Source organism: Dendrobates tinctorius, unplaced genomic scaffold, assembly GCF_039654945.1.
Source record: "Dendrobates tinctorius isolate UK_male_01 unplaced genomic scaffold, ASM3965494v1 ptg000303l, whole genome shotgun sequence".
In the NCBI taxonomy this organism is placed as follows: Eukaryota; Metazoa; Chordata; class Amphibia; order Anura; family Dendrobatidae; genus Dendrobates; species Dendrobates tinctorius.
Window position 1 is genome coordinate 2737355 of NW_027361970.1, and position 18245 is coordinate 2755599.

At 45.9% G+C, this 18245-nt stretch overlaps 1 protein-coding gene across 3 annotated transcripts in view; it reads right to left on the minus strand.

The window, feature by feature from the left end:
* The window catches only part of GRIK4 (glutamate ionotropic receptor kainate type subunit 4), a 781551-nt gene that overhangs the window by 349858 nt on the left and 413448 nt on the right, over window positions 1-18245 (minus strand). For all 3 annotated transcript variants that reach the window (XM_073560724.1, XM_073560723.1, XM_073560725.1), the window contains one exon: window positions 6303-6468. In XM_073560724.1, the coding sequence (XP_073416825.1) occupies window positions 6303-6468 (166 nt within the window). The remainder of the gene's footprint in view (window positions 1-6302; window positions 6469-18245) is intronic.

An 18245-nucleotide genomic window follows, 5' to 3' on the forward strand; every position in this document is an offset into this window, starting at 1 on the left:
ATTAAGGGCTCTATGCGGCCAGGAATCTAATTACAGGATTTATATTCTTTTAATCTGTACATGATGATCATACCAACATCACTCTCTATACAATTACGGCTTACATCCGGGCACAGCGCTTGCACAGACCGGTATCATAGCATGGTTACCATCAGCTAGCTTCCCGCAGTCGCTCTTACTCTGTACAGCAATAAGACTTCCGGGCCGGATGACGCACTGCTGGTCCGGCGGTCACCGCGGACATTTAAGGAGTATGCCATTACCTTCACAGCACGCCTCCAGACAGCAGGCGTGGGAGCGCCGCCTATACAAACCATGCCACAGGTAACACACTATTTCCATGGCCACTATATACCGACGATACTACATAGCACTTCACATAAAGCGATACTGCTGGTTTCTATTGCTACTACATACACCAATGGTATTACATAATACCTCATATTAAGCACAACCCCTCGATTCTGTCATTACTATACAGGACCATGCAATGCTCACTTTCTCAAAGATATGGTATTCTTTGTCCCTACCTTTATAGACTCTTACAAGCCCTCTATCCCATAGACTAACATGTGACTCTAATCAATCACAGGTCCTCAATTCTTTTGGCCTTTCTTTCATTCTATATTGAAAACTATACAGAACAGGTATTATTCTGATTCAATATTTATTTCTTTTCTCGCTTTATTTTTTTATATGACACTAACCCTTTACTATTTTCAACAGCAATTATACTGTTCTTTTGAGATCCCTCAATGCGCATATTGTCTCTATTAACAAGGTAACTTCAAGTTCTCCTCACTGATTATACTTCAGTTTTACTTCTCTCGTTTGCACCTCTATCTTATTCCCTTTTTCTTGATGGAATCAATTGGTGCCTATTATACTCCATGTACTCACTGTTATATATTCTCTCCAATCTCCTTGGTGAATTACTGACTCTCACTTTATTGGTTGTTTGTTGCAATGCATTTTTTAACTATAAGATGGAATTATTTTTGTTATTTTTGCTATTCGCTTTCTCAACTGTACATATGTATATTTGCTTATTTTCTTTATTTTGTTTTTTAGTGACTTTATGAATAAGACTCGGGAGAATCGAAACGTCAAAATATTTATTTCTGGTTGCTCTCTTCTTGTTTTCAATGCTCCCATTACAATTTGTTGTAAATAAATCACGTTATTTTGCATATTAACCCTTGGAGAGTGCGGTGTATTTAAGTAACAGGTGTGGGCAATATGAAAATCACACCTGAAACCAGATAAAAAAAGAAGTTGACTCAATCTTTCCATTGTGTGCTAGTGTGTGCCACACTATGCATGGAGAACAGAAAGAGAAGAAAAATGTCGGAGGACTTAAGAACAAAAATTTTTGAAAAATATCAACAATCTCAAAGTTACAAGTCCATCTCCAGAGATCTTGATGTTCCTTTGCCCAGGGTGCACACATAATCAACAAGTTTACAACCCATGGCACTGTAGCTAATCTTCCTGAACTTGGATGGCAGAGAAAAATTGATGAAAGGTTCCAACCAATGATAGTCCATATAGTGGCTAAGCAGCCCTAATTAAGTTCCAGAGAAATTCAAGCTGTCCTGCAGGCTCAGGGTGCATCAGCGTCAGCACAAACTATGCATCGACACTTGAATTAGATGAAATGCTATAGCAGTAGATGCATGAGGAACTCACTGCTGACAGAAAGAGACACAAAAAAGCTAGACTGCAGTTTGCAAAAATGGAAGTGAGAAATCCAAAATCCTTCTGAGAAAGCACTTTGTGGACAGATGAGACCAAGACTGAGCTTTTTGCTAAAGCACATCATTCTACTATTTATTGAAAACAGAATGCAGCCTACAAAGAATAAAAACAGAACCTACAGTCAAATACGGTGGAGGTTCAAAGATGTTTTGGGGATGTTTTGTTGCCTACAGCACTGGATGCTTTGACTGAGTGCAAGGCATCATTAAATATGAATATTAACAAAGGATTTTGCGTCATAATGTAGTGTCCAATTTCAGAAATCTGGGTTTGCGTCCTAGGTCATGGGTCTTCCAGCAGGACAATGACCACAAGCATACTTCAAGAAGCATCCAGAAATCGATGGAAACAAAGCACTGGAGAGTCCTGGATTGGCCAGCAATGAGTCCAGATCTAAATCCTATTGAAAACCTTGGGATAGATTTTAAAATTGCAGTTGGGAGAAGTCATCCATCAAATATGATAGACCTGGGGCAGTTTGCAAAAGAAGAGTGGTTCAAAATTCCAGTTGAGATGTGTAAGGAGCTTGTTGATGGTTAAAGGAAGCGATTGATTGCAGTTATTTATTCCAAGGGATGTATAACGGAATATTAAGTTTAGGGTGCCAACAATTTTGTCAGTACCATTTTGAGTGTTTTGTGTGAAATGATGTCCAGTTTGCCTTTTTCTCTTTGTTTTTTGTGTTGCACACAAAGAAAATAAATATGGATATAACAAAATATGTCTAATTGCAAAAATTTTCTTGGATAAATACTTCATTTTCTGGAATAATTCCAAGGGTGTCAAAACTTTCCAACACGACTGTGAAGTGTTAGTAAATAATAAATTGCACAAAACAATGATGTATGTGTACGAAAAGAAAAAAAAATCTGTTGTCTACAGCATTAGTTTACATTATACCAGTATCAGACACTGCCAATACAGAGAAAGGGTTTAGAGGTCTCTCTATATATAAGGTGGATGGCATCCATTTTTTTGTGCAGCATTTAAATGTGTGGGATATTATCGTCTGGAAAATGAGAAATTGAGATGAACACATTGCATGCTCTGATTTTTTTCGTATAAACCATTAGTCCATGTGAAAAATATTAACGTGTCCTAACACACAAAGGGCCCGATATATGAAGACTGGCGTTGATCATGCCGATCTTGATGAGGAGATGGGTTACAATCAGATGTTTCTGATTCAGGCATATGCTTCTTCATGAAACAGAAGCGCTGGATGAGTGGCGTACATCTCTGCGTGCGCATTGCCATAAATCCTACTCCAGTCTCTACTAGAGTAAGATTTATGGAGTAACGAACATCGCGCTTGTCAAGAATTTGACAAGGGGCAGTCACCACACCCCTGTCCCTCCCCAGTTTTGCCCACTTTGTTGGAGCTGGGTGAAAATCGCACGAGAATACCAAAAGTCAAATAATTTTAGTGCCAAAATGATGAGACTTTTCAAAGCTATTTTTCACAGAATGCTGGCGTAAAAGCTTTGATGAATCAGGCTTAAAGTGTTTTCCACACGGACGGCATCAGACTGAAGATGCATTTGTGTCACCTTACAATAGAATCTCCAAGATGGACATAGTTGCCATGTGGCTCATAAGGAATACTATGGGACCAAGCCTTAAATGTTAAATGTAGGGAATAATACCAAAATCAGGGGCCATACAAAAACTTATGTCTATTTAGTACAAAGCTATAAGAGGCGTCACACCTCCACCGCAAACACTGTGTACTCAAACCATCACATTGATTTCATTTTCTATAATTTATGAAATGAAAAATCTGGATAATCCGCCAGGATACGGCATGTAATGTTGTACCCAAATGTCTTATTTTCTTAACACCATCTTTTTGACTTGGCCAGGTAACTGGACTTTGGTGTTCAGCTGGTGGATAATATTGTCCATTTTGCATTGTGTTGTACCTGCTGATCATATTGTTCTTTCAGGCATCGACAAACCGAGTAGACGTCTCAATGAGAGAATACCGGCCATTAACTTTTCTTGTGTTAATCAGCAAGAATTAATTGTTCTTTCAATCAATTCAACATTTCGTTCCAGATTTGTATCACCTACGGCTCTTTGCTAAGTGTTGTGCATCAGTAAGCTGTATACCTTCTTTTTTACATTTACTCAAAACATCTGATCCCAAAAATATTCTTTATGTATTTTGCCATCATTAAAGCACACTTTTCACACTCAACAAGTACAGCATAGAAAGCTCTGGCATTTCTAGATGTATATGAATTTATATATGAACACATATTCGGCTCAATTCCGTATTGTATTTGTGCCTTTTATGGTTTAGTTTTTGGTGCTTTTCACCAGTTTTTCATTTGTGCCTTATTCGTCTTTTAATGTGCACATTGTTTAAAGTCTATTTTTTATGTTCACCTTTTTTATGTTGGTCATTGCGGGAATGGCTTGGGCTCTACACATGTTTTCGATTAATTACTCAATTGCTTTTAAAAAGTCACAACATTTTTCTGCAAATATAATCCAGACTCCCCCCACAGAATGATTTTATGTATGTCTGAAAATTTTATGCAAATTTGCTAAAAAGTCACCTAAAAAGTTAAAAGGAAAAATAAAGAGTATTTAATAAAGAGTATTTTTGATTTTGTGTAAAATTCAAAAATCGCATGTTCCATTTTGAAAAATTTGTTGCAAAAGATGTAAACGATTGTCCAAATACCCCAATACATAAAAGGGGAAAAAAAAGGCTGAATCGAGCCTATTGTGCATAAATGACTTACAGTACAGCAATGTTGTAATCTCAATCAGTTGAAAATTATGCAACCAGGATACAAATATTCAGTTTCCATACATGGTGATTCCCTCAAATATTAAGGTTGCTCAGTAGCTGAAAAAAATAAAAGAAAAACATCCAGAATCCTGTCAAAATAAAAATAAGTAGCATGCTACTCACTGATCTCCACTTCCAATGCTTCCCAGATAAACAGAGAGTCAGTGTACTTCCTATCAAGTGCAGATGGACATCTGATCAACATAGCCAATCACTGGTGTAGGGGTGACTCAATGGTCACAGCTGTGCCACTGAGTGTCTCCAGCAATCACATGTATCAAGCAGGAAGTACACTGCCAGTCTCTCTTCCTTCCCTTCTGTCATGTGAAATGCGACTGCAGATGTCAATCAACTAGCTACAGTCGTGATGTCATCTCTGCAGGCAGTGATTAGCTGCAGTGGTGATATAGCCATCTGGACTCACAAGTAGTACAGAGACCAGTGAGTGATGTGAAGAGTATTGGAATAGGAGTGGTGGAGATCGCTAAGTTAAAAGGGTATTCCCATCTCCAAGATCCTATCCCAATATGTAGTAGGTATAATAATAATAATATTAGCAAATACTTCCAATTAGACATGTAGTATAGTTTTTCAGATACGCCATGTTGCTTATCTCATGTAGGGCATTGCAGGACATTAGGTATCCATGGTTATTATGACCACACTAGCACCTAGCTAACTGTCACTATTATCAGCGATCATAACCATGGATAAGGTCCATAAGGTCCTACAATGCCTTTACATTAGGTAATCTGAAGAACTATACTACATTTGTAATTGAAGGTATTTTCCAATATTATTATTACTACACCTACTACATATTGGGATAGGATCTTGGAGATGGGAATACCCCTTTAAGTATTACTTATTTTATCATTTTGCAGAATTCTGGCTATTTTTATCATTTTTTAGCGGCAGGACATTTGCCTCAACATAGCTTGTACTAAATGTGAACCTGTCACATAAAAAAATGTACCAGTGAATGTTACTTTGTAGAATAAAGCAAACTGTGAACATTAGCAAGCTTAAAGCGATAATCAATTCTGATTAATGAGAGGCCTATTACACTGCGAGATTATTGATCTAGTACAAATTACTCTTACATTTGTAGTGATAATTGTAAAAATGAGATAACAGTCTTGGTAAATTGAACATTAAAAAGCCACAAGACAAGAGACTATGTAGGTAGTGACATTGTAAGCCTTAGTATGGAAACCCCTGGCATCACCTGTTGGGTATCTGTCAGCATATACCCACTGTGGGAGGTAGTCAGTAGCAGTGCCGGATAGGAGAGCCAAGGGCTCATCAGTAACATGGATTTACATGTCCCACTCTTCAGCTACATGCAAATATTATTGCCCTAGGGATGGAGGGTACTATATGGATTGCTGCTGTTCTTTTATGCCATTTCAGCCTTTTGCTTCCATAAAATAATAAAATGGGTAGTTTGTTAAAGAAATCATAAGCTGTCTTGTGTATTTCTGTGTAATGAGATCCATATAATGCATCAAGTGTACTGTGACAAACATTGCTCATGTGTGGGGCCCACCAGGGGATTCACCTGTTCCCCCATGGTCCAGTCCGAGCCTGGTCGACAGAATTTCTGGATGTTATGTTCAGCGCACTACTATATGCATTTCACAATACTTTATATTGGAGTAATTCAGTCTGTTACTTAAGGGTACGTGAGGACAACTAGATTGAGACAGCTGGCTAATTGATTACAGTGCCAGGTACTCACACTCCGCTTTGGCGCAGATAAGACAGGCAGTGGTGCTGTTGAAGAAATTAAGCAGAGCTGCAATCGCTGCACTGATGTCTGTGTTGCTGGGATGAAGGTTCAAAGTGGTGAATCTCTGAAACTGAAACCTTAAAAATTCCTCAGGTGATACTTTTATGTGAGGTACCTGTTGGAAAAATAAGAAAACAGTTAGCACGAAAGAAATGGAGAATAGGAGACAGATTGGAGATGAATGGAAGATGTCAGAAGCTCTGGCACAAAGGAAAAGAAAGAAAAATTTTAACCACATAAGAGACTTGGGGGTCATAAAGTTCTTCTATAGCAGATTTTATTACAAGGGTTTAATTTAAATTCGGAAATAAACCTGCTGTGGCATATATTGTATCTAATGAGATAGGTTTCCATAAGTCTGAGCTGGATGGTTTTATACCACTGACTGAAATCTATTACGCCTCTTTTAGGTTTAGCTGCCACTTTACACCATTTTTCTAGGCAGCTACAGTGGGGAAAAAAAGTATTTAGTCAGTCACAAATTGTGCAAGTTCTCCCACTAAAGAAGACGAGAGAGGCCTGTAACTGACATCATAGGTAAACCACAACTATGAGAGTCAAAATGAGAAAACAAATCCAGAAAATCACCTGATTTGGCAAGATTTATTTTGCAAATCATAGTGGAAAATAAGTACCGTATTTTCCGGCGTATAAGACGACCTTTTAACCACTGAAAATCTTCTTAAAAGTCGGGGGTCGTCTTATACGCCGGGTGTCGCCTTATACGCCGAGTGCATATGGCGGGGGAGAGGTCCCGATGACGAAGGGAGGGTGTAAGTGGAGTTATCATCCCCTTTTACCTCATTGGTGGCAGCGGTGCAGTGGCTCCTCCTTCAGCAGTGTGGCGGCTCTGTGCTGGGGTCGGCGGCGGCAACTCTTTGTGCAGCGTGGGGGTGCTGTGCTGGGGAGTGGCTGCAGCAGCTTTTTGTCCAGCGTCAGGGCTCCTCCGGCATTTCCCCAAAGCCCGGAGGATCTCGTCCTGGGATCTCGGGAGACGAGATCTGAATCTGAGCACTCGCGGGCTCCGGCGGCCATTTTCCACCGCATCGCAGCAATGGAGCTGCCTGGGCCTCCGGGCTTTGGGGAAATGCCGGAGGAGCCCCAACGCTGGACAAAGAGCAGCTGCCCCCCAGCACAGCGCCTCCATGTTGCACAAAGAGGAGCCACCGCCGCCGACCCCCAGCACAGAGCCACCACACTGCTGAAAGAGGAGCTGCCGACCCCCAGCACAGAGACCCGCAGATAGCAACGCTGCCACCAATGAGGTAAAAGGGGGATGATAACTCTACTTACACCCTCCCTTCGTCATCAGGACCACTCCCCTGCCATATGCAGATTGCTATGCACCCGGCATATAAGAAGACCCCCGACTTTTAAGAAGATTTTCTATTTTAACTGGAAAAGTTGGGGGGTCGTCTTAAACGCCCAGTCGTCTTATACACCGGAAAATACGGTATTTGGTCACCTAAAAACATGCAAGATTTCTGGCTCTCACAGACCTTTAACTTCTTTAAGAGGCTCCTCTATCTTCCACTCATTGCCTGTAGTAATGAAACCTATTTGACCTTATTATCACTTATCATTATAAAAGAAACCTGTCGACAACCTCAAACAGTCACAATCCAAACACCACTATGGTGAAGAGTAAAGAGCTGTCGAAGGACACCAGAAACAAAATTGTAGCCCTTCACCAGGCTGAGAAGACTGAATCTGCAATAGGCAAGCAGCTTGGTGTCATTAAATCAACTGTGGGAGCAATAATAAGAAAATGGAAGACATCCAAGACCACTGAAAATCTCCCTCGATCTGGGGATCCAAACAAGATCTCACCCCGTGGGGTCAAAATGATCACAAGAACAGTGAGCAAAAATCCCAGAACCACACAGGGGGACCTAGTGAATGACCTGCATAGAGCTGGGACCACGGTAACAAAGGCTACCATCAGTAACACACTACACTGCAAGGGACTCAGATCCTGCAATGCAAGACATGTCCCCCTGCTTAAGCCAGTATTTGTGTGGGCCTGTCTGAAGTTTGCTAGAGAGTGTTTGGATTATCCAGAAGAGTATTGGGAAAATGTCATATGGTCTGTTGAAACCAAAGTAGAACTGTTTGGTAGAAACAAAACTCGTTGTGTTTCGAGGAGACAGAATGTTGAGTTGCATCCAAAGAATGCCATACCTATTGTGAAGCATGGGGGTGGCAACATCATCCTTTGGGGCTGATTACCTGCAAAGTGACCAGGTCGACTGATCTGTGTACATGAAAGAGTGAATGGGGCCATGTATCGAGATGAGATTTTGAATGCAAACCTCTGTCCATCAGCAAGAGCATTGAAGATGAAACATGGATGGGTCTTTCAGCATGATAATGATCCCAAGCACACCACCAGGACATCAAAGGAGTGGCTTCATAAGAAGCATATGAAGGTCCTGGAGTGGCCTAGCCAGTCTCCAGATCTCAACCCCATAGAAAACCTTTGGAGGGATTTGAAAGTCCTTGTTGTCCAGCGACAGGCCCAAAACATCACTGCTCTAGAGGAGATCTGCATGGAGGAATGGGTCAGTGTAGGAGGGAGAGCCCCTGTTATGAATGGGTCACCGAGGAGAAAAAAACAAAACAAGCTAAGTCACAGAAAACCAGAGAGGTTGGTAACTATGCAGATTGCAGATCCCTGATCCTAACCACACAACTAGCAGCAGCTGTGGAGCGTACCTACGATGGTCCTAGACGCTTCGTCACAGCCGGAGGACTAAATAAGCCTGAAGCAAGAAAAGGGGAAAACTAACTGCCCCAGAGCAGACCACAAAGGAAAGACAGCCCCCACACATGTATTGATGGTGAAACAAGATGAAAGCACAAACAGGCAGAAAAATAGGCTGAGCATATGATGGGGCCCAAACTAACTAGAAAGGATAGGAAAGGAAAGACACTGTCTGCAATCTGCAAAAACCCCTACAAAAATAAAGTCCAACACTTCTGATAGCAAAATTACCCCTGAAGTCACTAGACTTCTCCCACTATATCAGCACTCTGAAATATTCTGAGACAGAGCAAAAAGAGGCCAATCTAATAACGGACAAAAAGCAAATTGGCAAGTACAGATAAATAAGAGTGGAAATTTAGCGCAGCCCCAGCCGGGGCTGGCTGACCACACAAAAACTGAATAGACCAACAAAATCAAGTGTGAACATTAGCAAAAAAACTTAGCTTTAGATGACTGGAGCAGAGCTGAAAACCAAGACCTGACAAGCCAGAAGGAATCACCAGCACCAGAATAGGGCGTCGACTGTCTTAAATCCAGTCTGAGATTCCTGAGGTCCAATCATCATCCTCATTATCAGGTGGCAGATCTCTACTGATTAAATCAGCCTCACTACCTCCTGTTACCACCAGAGGGAGCCTGGAAGGAGAACTCACAACTGGTGGACCAGAAAATGAACTCACAACAGTCCCCACTGTGTAATCGGACCGGAACCAATGAGACTGTCACCAAGTTTCCTAGGAAAGCTGTTTCCAGGGGACATAATTAGAGGACGGACCAGGGACAGTTCTAGAAGGAGTGGGGGCGGAGCAGGTATAAAAGGAGCTGAGGACGCCAGCAGGGGGCACTCGACAGAGCGGGAAAGGAGGAGCAGGAAGGCTAGGTGGTGCAGGAGAACCAGAGCCAGAAGGAGTAAGCAATGACTAGAGAGATTGCAGGGGGATTCACTACAGTCAGGGAGAAGACAGCATTGAGCAGTCCAGCAGAGGGACGCTGACCAAACGACCGCGCTCCCGCTCCCGTCACTCCAGCCCGCGGTTGCGGCCTGCATGCCACCACCCGCGGCCGCCACAGCCCGACTCCAGCCCGCGGTTGCGGCCTGCCTGCCACCACCCACGGCCGCCGCGGCCCGACTCAAGCCCGCAGTTGCGGCTTGCCCGCTGCCACCCGCGACCGCCGCTGCCCAGCCCCAGCCTGCGGCTGCAGCCTACATACCCAGGGCCCCGGCCATCACCATCCCACCTCCACCGCAGGCACAACGCAAAGGAACTCTTTAAGGGCCTGTTGTGCCCTCGCTCCACCTGGGCATAGAAACGCCTGAAGCTTACATCAACTCCTCGTTGGCTGGGTCCAGCGGCTGAGACACCGAATAGACACCGACCACCACTCTGCCGAACGTCAGAGGAGGATAAGTGACATGTTGTAGTGGATTAATCGTAGTTCCTGGACCCGTAGTTGGCCATACCGCGGCCTCATAGTTATCGGTTCCGACCGGGTAGTTATTATCGTGTTACCTGTGTATTATTGTTCTAATCCCTGCGAGGATAACTGTTGTTAACTTGCTGGTTACTCAAGATAGCCCCCATACATATATATATATTTATATATATATATATATATATATATATGTGACGACTCCTGGAGTGGACCCTCTGGGTCGTGGCACCAACCCTCCCAGGGCAAGCTGACCTAGTGAAGACCACCCCCTATTCAGGGAGTGTCAGGGGCAAGCCCCAGGGGGTGAGATACCAAGACTGCTGCCACCAGGCTCACAGGAGACACGAGTGGGTGAGTGTGTCTGCAGGAACGTATAAAGCGTGGACACGGGAACACGTAGACTTTGTACGTCCGGATGTGAGTGAAGCAGGATGCGTGCAAGGAGCACGTCAGAGCACTGAGTCAGGCAGCAGGTGTGCCAGGAGGTGTAACAGAGTACAGGAGCAGGGTGTGTGCCAGAGGGCACAACTGAGCATAAGACAGAGTGCAGGATTGGAACGTGTGCCAGGAGGCACAAATGAGTAAGAGACAGAGTACAGGGTCAGAGCATGTGCCAGGAGGCACAACTGAGTATGAGACAAGGCACAGGGTCCAAGTGTGTGCCAGGAGGCACAACTGAGTCTAAGCCAGAGCACAGGATCAGAGTGTGTGCCAGGAGGCACAGCTGAGTATAAGACAGAGCACAGGATCAGAGTGTGTGCCAGGAGGTACAACTGAGTACAAGGCAGAGCACAGGATCAGAGTGTGTGCCAGGAGGCACAGCTGAGTACAAGACAGAGCACAGGATCAGAGTATGTGCCAGGAGGCACAGCTGAATGTTGGACGGAGCACAGGATCAGAGCGTGTGCCAGGAGGCACAACTAAGTATGAGACAGAGAGCAGGGTCAGAGCGTGTGCCAGGAGGCACAACCGAGTGCAAGGCAGAGTGCAGGTTCAGAGTGTGTGCCAAGAGGCACAACAGAGTGCAAGGCAGAGGACCCGAATACAGCGCACAGTCAGGCAGGGACACGGCAGACCAAGCCAGGAAGCACAACATTAATCAGGCACCTCCCCTTGGAAGAGGTAGCCTGATATAGCACATGATCACGAGAGCTTCCGGGTCAAGTCCTCCAGTACCATAGAGAGGACTGACCTGGAGACCGAACTGAGAAAAGCGCGAAAGTGCAGACATGACATGGAGGAGACAGGAACCTAGGTATGAGAGGTGCGCGTGCGCACCCGGCGGGACCCCCGGAGTGACTGCGGCTCCGGAAGAGATGACGTCGGGATCGAGGTCCCGCCCCAGGTGAGCGCGGTGTGACAGTACCCCCCCTTTACGCCCCCTCTTTCTAAAACTGGAGAGGAACTTAGACAAAATCTCGGGTGCGTGAATATTCTCCCTGGGTTCCCATGACCTTTCCTCGGGGCCAAAACCCTTCCAATTGATCAAGAACATGGTTCTCCCTCTTACCTTCTTCATGGCCAAAATGACATTCACCTCAAACTCATCCCCCATGCCAACAGGCTGGGGTGTGTGGCCTGGAGAAGGATGAAATCGGTTAAGAACTACAGGTTTAGGGAGAGACACATGGAAGGAATTGGGAATACGGAGTGAAGGAGGCAGCTTCAATTTGTAAGCAACATCATTAATCTGGCTGAGGACCTCAAAAGGACGAATGTAACGGGGACCCAGTTTGTAAGATGGTACCTTAAGGCGGACGTATTTGGTGGAGAGCCACACCTTGTCACCAGGGAGAAATGGAGGAACGTCCAGGCGCCTCTTGTCAGCGTGTAATTTCATTCTGTCCCGTGCTTTCTCGAGAGCGGTTTTGGTCTCCTGCCATACCCTGGAGAACTCCACAGACAGAGAATCGGCAGCAGGTACCCCCGAGACAGGAAGTACCGGTAGAGGCACACTAGGATGCTGTCTAAAGACGATGAAGAAAGGAGACTTGGTAGACGATTCACTGGAGTGATTATTGTAGGCGAACTCAGCCCAAGGAAGTAGACCAACCCAGTCATTCTGATGAGCATTAGAAAAATGCCGGAGGTAGGATGTAAGGATCTGGTAGGTACATTCCCCCTGCCCATTGGTTTAGGGTGATAGGCGGAAAAGAAATCCAATGACACTTTCATGAGTCCGCATAGAGCTCTCCAGAACCGAGAGGTGAATTGGACCCCTCTGTCTGAAACGATGTGCTGGGGGAAGCTGTGAATCCTGAAGATATGCGAAATGAAGATCTTCGCCAAGTCAGGAGCAGAGGGTAGTCCGGGAAAAGGAATGAAGTGGGTCATCTTAGAAAATCGGTCTACAACCACCAAGACCACAGTACAACCGGAAGAAAAAGGCAGATCAGTAATGAAATCCATGGCTATGTGCTGCCATGAAGCCGACGGAAAGGGAAGCGGGAGCAGAAGACCGGAGGGTGGTTGTCTGGGTATCTTGTTCTGGGCACAGGACGGGCAAGATGCCACAAAGTCTTTAACATCCTGGGAAAGTGAAGGCCACCAACAATAGTGAGAGATTAAGTCCAAAGTCTTTTTGACACCAACATGGCCGGCAATCTTGGACGAATGTCCCCAGTTTAACACTCGTTTTCGGTTATTCTCAACCACAAAGGTTCTTCCCAGAGGTAACGTGGTTAACGTGACAGGAGCCACGGTAATTACTTTGGACGGATCAATGATAATAGAGGGTTCTTCCTCTGCATCAGAAGACAGGAATGATCTTGACAACACATCCGCTCTAACGTTTTTATCGCCGGGCCAAAAATGTAGTTCAAAGTCAAAGCAGGCGAAGAATAGGGACCACCTGGCTTGCCAAGGATTGAGCCTCTGTGCGGACTGGATGTACGCCAGGTTCTTATGGTCCGTGAAGATCCTGAATGGATGTGTGGCACCTTCCAGTAAGTACCTCCACTCCTCCAAGGCCAATTTAATGGCCAATAGCTCTTTGTCGCCAATGGAGTAGTTCTGTTCAGTGGAGGAAAATACTGTAGAAAAGAAGCCACAGGTGACAAAACGTCCAGAAGAGGATTTCTGCAGAAGGACTGTGCCAGCCCCGGTAGAGGATGCGTCCACCTCGAGAGTGAAAGGTCTACTAACCTCAGGTCGGTGAAGCGCCGGGGCAGCGGCGAAGGCTTGTTTCAATGACTGGAAGGCCTCTTCAGCCTCAGAGGGCCAAGCCTTTGGGTTAGCTCCTTTGCGGATAAGGGATGAGATGGGGCGAACCAACGAGGAGAAATGAGGAACGAACTGTCAGTAGTAGTTCGCAAAACCAAGGAAGCGTTGGATTGCCTTCACCCCATGGGGCTGTGGCCAATCGAGGACGGCGGACACCTTTGCCAGATCCATGCATAGACCTGAGTCTGAGATAATGTTCCCCAAGAATGGCAGGGACGTTTGCTCGAAGGCACATTTCTCGAGCTTGGCATAAAGAGGTTCTCCCTCAGGCGCTGGAGGACTTGGCGCACGTTCTTTCTGTGGGCGGAGAGGTCTGGAGAAAAAACGAGAATGTCATCCAGATAGACTACCACGCAGGAGTACAGCATATCCCGGAAGACGTCATTCACAAACTCCTGGAACACCACTGGGGCACTGCAGAGGCCGAAGGGCATGACCAAGTACTCGTAGTGACCATCTCTGGTGCTATCGAATGCGGATCAAGTTGTAGGCCCCACGAAGATCCAGTTTGGTGAAAATTCGAGCTCCTCTAAGCCGGTCAAAGAGCTCCGGGATCAATGGCAATGGGTACTTGTTCTTGATCGTGATATCGTTCAGGCCTTGGTAGTCTATGCAAGGATGGAGGGAGCCGTCCTTCCTTTTGACAAAGAAAAATCCCGCTCCCGTGGGCGAGGAGGACTTATGTATGAAACCTCTCGCAATGTTCTCCTGGATATACTCAGACATCGCTTGGTTTTCAGCAGGGGATAGTGGATATATTCTACCCCTGAGTGGCATAGAACCAGGAATGAGGTCAATCGGACAGTCGTATGGCCGATGGAGGGGCAGAGTCTCGGCCTCCTTTTTGTCGAAGACATCTGCAAAGGACCAGTAAGCCGACGGCAGACCTGTAGGTGCCGGGGACAGACAGGCAGAGTTCATCGAAAAAGATAATCCTTTAATCGTCCCACCATGGGGAAATTCAGAGCATTACAGCAGCAAGGCAGGAACAAGTACAGATACAGATGCATAAAGGCATTACATTGACAGTAGGTAGGTAAATATAGGGAAAAAAATATATAACCGGACTATCACAACTTTGGATCTATCAGTTCACTGTTTGGGTCGTTCTCCGTTTTGGACAGTGCTGGTTATACAGCCTAACTGCAGCAGGAAGGAAGGACTTTCGATAGCACTCCCTCTCACATTTAGGATGAAGTAGCCGGTCACTGACAGTACTGCACATCTTTGTCACGGTCTCATGCATGGGATGGGAATCATTCTGCACCATGTAGCTCACCTTGGCCAGTATCCTCCTGTCGCCTACTTCCTGAACTGGGTCAAGGGGGCATCCCAGGACAGAGCTGGCCCTTCTAATCAGTTTGTCCAGCCTATTCCTGTCCCTGGTTGATATGCCAGTACCCCAGCACGCCACACCAAAGAAGATGACTGATGCCACAACAGAGTTGAAGAAGGATGCAAGGAGTGCCCCCCTAACTCCGAAGGCTCTCAGCCTTCTGAGCAGATAAAGCCTGCTTTGGCCCTTCCTGTACACTGCATCCAAGTGATGGGCCCAGTCAAGCTTATTATTGAGGATCACACCAAGGTACTTATAGGTGTCGACTATCTCAATGTCATTTCCCTGAATGTTCACCACTACTGGTGGATTTTTGCCCTTGCGAAAGTCCACCACCAATTCCTAGGTCTTCCCGGAATTAATCCTAAGGTGGTTCCTCTGACACCACTCCACAAAAGCTTGGTTAGTATCTCTGTACTCTCTTTCATCTCCTCCTGTGATGAGGCCTACTATTGCAGAGTCATCAGAATACTTCTGCAAGTAGCAGCTAGATGAGTTGCACCTAAAATCCGCAATGTACAGTGTGAAGAGAAAAGGGGCAAGAACTGTACCTTGAGGTGCCCCTGTATTGCAGATCACTGTGTCTGACACACTGTCCCGAACCTTTACAAACTGAGGTCGGTTCGTGAGGTAGTTAAGGATCCAGGTGGAGAGTTGGAGGTCCACACCAACAAGGCCCAGCTTGTCTCTCAGTAGACCTGGCTGTATGGTGTTAAAAGCACTAGAGAAATCGAAGAACATTATTCTCACAGTGTTCCCAGGTTTCTCCAGGTGAGAGAGAGTCCTATCTAGAAGGTGGATAATGGCATCATCCACACCAATGCCCGGCCTGTAGGCAAACTGGAGAGGGTCCATATCCGAGCTCACTAGAGGACGGAGACGTGTGAGAACCAATCTCTCTAATACCTTCATCAGGTGTGATGTCAATGCTACAGGTCTATAGTCATTAAGGTCTTTCGGATAAGGTTTCTTCAGAACTGGTACCACACACGATAATTTCCACAGTTGTGGTACTATACCCATTCTCAGGCTCATATTGAACAGATATGTAATGATCTCACTCAGCTGGGGCCCGCAGTTTTTGATTAGCCTTGCACTGATGCCGTCAGGACCTGCAGCCTTCAAAACTTTGATCTTATTCAGTTCTTTTGCAACCTGGGTACTTGTGAAGAACAGACCCTGGCTCAGTTGACAAGTTGCAGCAGGGGGTGAGGTTATTGTAGCAAAGAGGTGTGAATGGTATGCAGGGGCAGGAGCAGCCAGTGTGTGATTAAATCTGTTAAAGAATAGATTAAGTTCATTAAGCCCCTCTTTATCTACAACCATCCTGGAGACAGTCTGTCTATGCCCAGATATAGACTTTAGACCCTCCCAGACTTCATGGATCCTTTTCTGTGACAATTTCAGTTCAATCCTTCTCTTATAATTAGCCTTTCCCTGCCTGATTAGATACTTCAGATCCTTCTGAACCTCTCTCAGCCTGCCCTTGTCACCTGATCTGAAGGCCAACTTCTTCTCTTTGAGAAGAGCCTTTATTCCGGGGCTGATCCATGGTTTGTTGCTAGAGAAGCACCTCACTACTTTTGTGGGTACCGTGTTGTCTACACAGAAATTAATGTAGTCTGTTATACAGTGTGTGAGACCATCCATGTCATCACCATAGGAATCTTGCAGCACATCCCAAGTGGTTGTTTCAAAGCAGTCTCTCAGAGCATCATCACTCTCCTCAGTCCATATCCTCACTGTGCGAGTGACAGCAGGTTCTCTCTGTACAAGTGGCTTGTACACGGGTTGGAGGTGCACTAGGTTGTGATCCGATCTTCCAAGGGGCGGTAGGGCTGACGAGGCATATGCTCCTCTCACATTGGCAAAGAACAAGTCCAATGTTTTGTTGTCTCTAGTGAGGCAGGTAACATACTGTGTGCAACTGGGTAGTATGGATGCTGGAGACACATGATTGAATGGACGGGCAACAGGCACTTCTCCTGACAGAACGGTCCCCAACGGAGTATATCGCCCGACCGCCAGTCCAGGGATGGCTTATGAGTCCATAGCCAAGGGAGACCTAGAAGAAGCATGTGAGACATGGTAGACAAGACTTGGAAGGAGATCTTCACCCGGTGCAGGGCTCCGATCTGCAGCTCAATCTCTTCGGTGGCCTGGGTAACGGTCTCCTGCATGGACGTACCATTGACCGAAACAATCGACCGGAGAGTCTCCAGGGATCTGACAGGAATCCAGTATTTTTTAACCGCCTCGAGTGTGATAAAATTCCCCTCTGCGCCAGAATCCAGAAAAGCTTCCTCAGAATAACACTTGACACCAAGATTCAATAACACGGACACAAGCAGGGGAGGAGAGGGATCACGTACACCTATGGAGGCCTCTCCTAACAACCCTAGGCGGAGAAGTTTCCCGGCTTCTTGGGACAGGAACGAAGGAGGTGAGAGGAGCTCCTCTCTCTGGCTGATTCACGGGCACGCTCCTGAAACCGCAGGTCAATGCGTGTTGCTAGAGAGATCATATCCTCTAAAGAGGTGGGAGTATCCCGACCTGCCAGTTCGTCTTTGATCCGACCGGACAGGCCACGCCAAAAGATCCCTACGAGGGCCTCATTGTTCCAACCGAGTATAGAGGACAAGGTACGAAAACGGATGGCATACTGTCCCACCGGTAGCATACACTGATGGAGGTTAAAGAGAGACTCGGTGGTAGAGGCCAGCCGACCCGGCTCGTCGAACACCTTGCGGAAGGTGTCCAAAAAGGTGGAAAGCTGAGAGACGAGTGGGTCATTGCGCTCCCAGAGGGGGTTCACCCATGCTAACCCCTCCCCCTCTAAGTGTGAAACAATAAAGGCAATTTGGGTGCGCTCAGTTGGATAGTGCTGTGGCAAAAGCTCAAAATGTAACGGGCATTGGTTCAGAAATCGTCGACAAAACTTAGGGTCCCCGCTATATCGGGGTGGCTTGCCGAGGCACGGCAGCGGGTGTGGGGCCGAGTACTGGGCAGAAACGGATTGTATGGAAAGGAGCCGACTGTCTACCGACGCCATATAGTTGAGGATATGGACCTGGGTGTTGCGTTGCTGTGTGAGTTCTTGCTGGAGGCTGGCCAACAGGGAAGCATTCCCAGG